Raw genomic sequence first — 4,469 nt, 5'->3', positions numbered from 1 at the left:
GAAATAGTTCAACTCAACGAATGCTTCAAGTGGTTTCCCCAAATTCAACTGAAAATACAACTTATAATGATTTCTCCATTCTCAGACTTATTCAACACCTTCATGGCAAGCACCTTTAATATTTAGTAGAGAATGCTTTTGCTGTTATGACCTGCTGCAAATGAGATGCATAGCCAGACACCAGCTTCTGGCAGCGTTCCTGAGGAATCTTAGCCCATTCTTCATGAGCAATGGCCTCCAGTTCAGTAATATCCTTGGTTTGCGTGCTGCAACCGCCTTCTTCAAATCCCACCAGAGATTTTCTATGGGGTTCAAGTCAGGTAAATGGTAAATGGTCTGCACTTATATAGCGCTTTACACGGTGTCTCATTCACCCATTCACACACACACCAATGGTAGCAGAGCTGCCATGCAAGGCGCTAACTTGCCATCGGGAGCAACTCGGGGTTCAGTGTCTCGCCTAAGGACACCTTGGCATGTAGAGTCACGTGGGCCGGGAATCGAACCATCGATTAGTGGACAACCCACTGTACCATCTGAGCCACAGCCGCCCACCCACAGGTGACTGTGATGGCCCTGTAGAATCTTCCAGGACTTCTTCTGCAAACAAGCCTTGGTGGAATTTGAGTTATGCTTGGGATCACTGTCTTGTTGGAAGGTCCAATGACACCCAAGCTTCAGCTTCCTCACAGATGGCATGATGTTTTCTCCTAGGATTTCCTGATACTTCAATGAATCCATCTTCCCTTCCACATGCTGCAGGTTTCCAGTGCCAGAGGATGCAAAGCAACCCCAGAGCATCACCGAGTCACCACCATGCTTGACTATGGACAGAGTGTTCTTTCTTCATTCTTCTTCCTCCAGACATACCGCTGATCCATCGTGCCAGGTATTTCAAGTATTTTCTGCCCCTAGCCAGTTCAGGTATTTCATGTGTTCCGACTCAAGCACACCTGGTTCAACTAACGAAGCCCTTGATTAGTTGCATCAGGTGTGCTTGAGACAACACCTGTTTTGCATAATTGTGCTGTTGTGAGGGATTCTATTCAGGGGGTTGAATGATTTTAAGACTGGAGAAGTCATTAGAAGTTACATTTTCAGTTGAATTTGGGGAAACCACTTGAAGCATTCGTTGTGTTGAACCATTTCAATTGCTTTTGTCTGATTTGTTCATTGCAAACAACTGAGTCTAAATTTTGACAATAAACCTGATTTGCAATAGGGTTGAATGAGTTTGATTGCAACTGTATATGCACCTTCTAAGTAAAATATACACACTAAGGTACTAAAGATGTATGCAGCGACAAGAAATGGTACAACTTAGTACCTTTTTTCCTGATAGCGTACCTAAGAATCAGGGTAATTAATGATCACAGTAATTTGATCCATCATTTATACCTTGTATAGGTCACTGCTGGTGATTTGGTTTTGTTTAGCATGTCTGTAGTGTTGCTATGTAATGGATAAACAATACCACACCTATCCAGTACATTAGCTGATGGCAGTCTGGTAATACTCGACAGTCAAATATTCTATAAAAATGAAAGGCCAGGATTTTATCACTTTTAATGTTGGAGGACAAATCTTCACCACCAAGGTGTCAACCATTAGAAGACATCCACACTCAAGACTTGCTCGCATGCTAGATGACGCAGATCCTGAATTTAAAATTGTAAACAGCCAAGTGTTTATTGACAGAGACTGGGGGATGTTTCGGTTTATAATGGAGTATCTGAGAACCGGCCGAATCACTTTATCAGGTGAATTTGAGACTGATGCACTGCTGTGTGAGGCTGAATTTTACAACATCGGCACTCTTTCCGATTTTCTGCGCAACAACTGCTATGCGAAGAGTGAAATTCTTGAGCTTCGCTTCGTCATTCAAGATGCTCAAAGTTTCTTTAGGGTGTTCAGTTCCAAGAGCACAACTCTTGATGCGCTGGCCTCAAGAATATCAGTGTTCATCGAACAGCCCACAAATCCTACTCAGAATTTGATGGAGCGTTTTCCAGTGCATCGACCCTCACACCATGACCTCGTTTTTCAATGCGGTGCTGACTGCTCTGATGGAAAACAGTTGTCTGCAAGGTGAGGCGAGCAAATGTAAACTAGCATCATGTACAATCTTATATAATGTTGCATTACATGTTGGTATATTTTATATGAATAAATTTATGACAGAATTCAGCATCTAATTCATGTTCATGTGATGTTTCAATATTCGATATAAGCTGGTCATAGATAGCTTGTGCAAGCATATCTGTTTTTCCATTTTTTTATTTACAGGTATGTCACCATTGAGCCAGATGAACGAAAACTCCTCAATGCCACAAATGTTCTTGGCCTGATGGTGGACACGATTCTGAGGGAGGGCTTTCGCTTAATCAGCACCCGCACGGTTTCTCCAGAAGAGAAAATTGAGTGTTACACATTTGAGAGAAGGGGAACTCTTAATATTCTCATCAATGACCCCTATAAAGCGGATGTATCACCTGTATCAAAACAAACAGAGAAAAGTACAAAAAAGGGCAAATCACATAAGTGATTAAATCAGTACTTGCCATGCATGTGTAAAAACCCCCAACAAATAAAAAACAAAACAAAACAAAAAAAAAAACAAGCCATCAGCCGAAGTGAGAACCTGAGGCGATTTGAGGTTTCCCAGAAGATGGCGATGCTGTGTTATTTAGGGCATGATGCATTTGTAAAAAAAAAAAAAATAAATAAAAATTTGATAACGGTTTATTATTTGAGACAATAATACCATGTTTTATGCAATAACCAGTAATGTGTATTTTAAAAAATTTTTTTGATGTCATTTACTTAGACGGGTTAATAATTTTTTTTTTTTAAACAAATCTTTCTATTATGTGCTATTTTTATGACCAGAAAGGCCTTTAATGTTATTCTTCATAATGTAGCCCTGTTAATATGGATTAGTGTATATATGATTTATAATATCTTAGTTGTAATATTTGATCTGCACAGAGTAAGACAACCAATTACAAACAAGTTCATCTTTATTTAAATGTTATTTTAATTTCTTGCACAATAAATCATCTGTACAACAATTACATCGCAATCTGTCATTGAACTATGAATCCACAGTAATTATTTATGCCACATAAAAGCTTATGGACTTACACATGTCTGTATGTATACATATGCAATATACTTCTAATCAATTTTGAATCCAGGTTCCTTGTACAAACAAATGTCACGTTAACTATTACATTCTTTATAACACTAGCAGTTATCAGAGTGCTGAAGGAGGCCCGCTCAGACTTAATATTTCACGGTTGTTGGCATGCTGTAGTGAGAGATGACCTACCTCCCCTTTCCCCTCTCCGTGGCTGAGACTTGTGCAGCGCGAGCGGACGCAGAACGGAGTGGAGTGGACGGTAAACGGCCCGCCTAACTTCAGCAGCACGGTCAATACTGGAGGATTCACTACTGGTTTAACTCCAATATTTACGTGCTGCTACAGCCAGGCAGCCAGTCGCGGCGATGGTCAGGAGCCCCCCCCCCCCCCCCCCCCCCCCCCCACACACACACACACGCGCACAGAGAGTCAGAGTGACGTTCACAAAGCTACCGTTTTGCATACTTTCCTTTCCTTTTGATTCGGAAGCGCGCTTGTCCCGGCGTTGCTGCCGCAGCACAGCACGGCCTGCACCCTCTTTTTAAAAAAACTCACAAACCATTCTGTGCTGCTACGGCACCGCCAGGCCCCCCGCGCGTGTGAGCGCGCGCACGCGCAAACGCACTCGCGCGCGACCGAAAACACAGACGCGCTCGCTCGCCCGCGCGCGCAACCGGTCAGACCGGGGCTTCCAATCCTGCAAACACAAAGACGAAAGAGAGAACTTAAAGATAAATAAATAAATAGATAGATAAAATACGGCGAAAATGTGCCGGTGCAGGGTAAAGATTTTCTTTCTTTCTTTTTTTTTTAAACGCTGACATGAACCAACAGAAAGTGAGAGTGAATGTAAGCTAGTGTGAGATAACCAAGCAGAAGATGCGATAATTAAGACGCAACCTTTGAATGAAATGAATCTGTAATTTGTCATGGTGGTGATTCTGGTATTATAACACGTCCTGACATTAAACATGATGTGCACATTTCTATATTAAAGGAGTCTTTCACGCGCACTTGCGCAAATTTGGATTTATTCCTAAGCAACATACACCCTGACAAATAATAACGCGTTAATTAACTTTGTATTATGACTGTTTTAATACACTTTTTGCAAAACTGTAGTAAGAAGAGAGAGAGATAGAGAGAGGGGTGGTCAGTACATCATTTGTACAAATAATTTCAGATCAAGCTGTGAACAGGCTTTAATTTTCCCTCATATCTATTGCTTTTACATTATTTTATGTGTGTGTGTGTGTGTGTGTGTGTGTGTGTGTATGAGTCAGAATTAGATGAGGCTGGTGTAAGTAATATAAAGTATCCTTTTCCA

General features: G+C 41.3%; 1 protein-coding gene across 2 annotated transcripts; it reads left to right on the top strand.

The window, feature by feature from the left end:
• The first annotated feature begins 265 nt into the window (after positions 1-265).
• LOC128602018 (putative potassium channel regulatory protein) lies at positions 266-3,517 on the top strand. 2 transcript variants are annotated; one of them, XM_053615524.1, is made up of 3 exons: positions 266-320; positions 562-2,088; positions 2,287-3,517. In XM_053615524.1, exons 2-3 carry the CDS (start codon positions 1,541-1,543, stop codon positions 2,543-2,545), a joined length of 807 nt encoding a protein of 268 aa, XP_053471499.1. In that variant the 5' UTR covers positions 266-320; positions 562-1,540; the 3' UTR covers positions 2,546-3,517. The 2 variants fall into 2 exon arrangements, with proteins under 2 accessions (XP_053471499.1, XP_053471498.1); XM_053615523.1 differs by having other exon boundaries at positions 286-2,088.
• The last annotated feature ends 952 nt before the right edge of the window (positions 3,518-4,469 follow it).

The sequence above is a fragment of the Ictalurus furcatus genome, chromosome 26, assembly GCF_023375685.1.
Source record: "Ictalurus furcatus strain D&B chromosome 26, Billie_1.0, whole genome shotgun sequence".
Classification (NCBI taxonomy): domain Eukaryota; kingdom Metazoa; phylum Chordata; class Actinopteri; order Siluriformes; family Ictaluridae; genus Ictalurus; species Ictalurus furcatus.
Note: the sequence above shows the minus strand (reverse complement) of the source record. Positions and strands in the feature narration are given on the sequence as shown.

What these genes read in the sequence shown, in the direction of transcription:
- LOC128602018 (XM_053615524.1), top strand. Translation starts at nt 1,541, where the DNA reads ATGAAAGGCCAGGATTTTATCACTTTTAATGTTGGAGGACAAATCTTC. An exon ending in GGAAAACAGTTGTCTGCAAG is followed by an intron (nt 2,089 to 2,286) that starts GTGAGGCGAGCA and finishes TTTTATTTACAG; the next exon opens with GTATGTCACCATTGAGCCAG.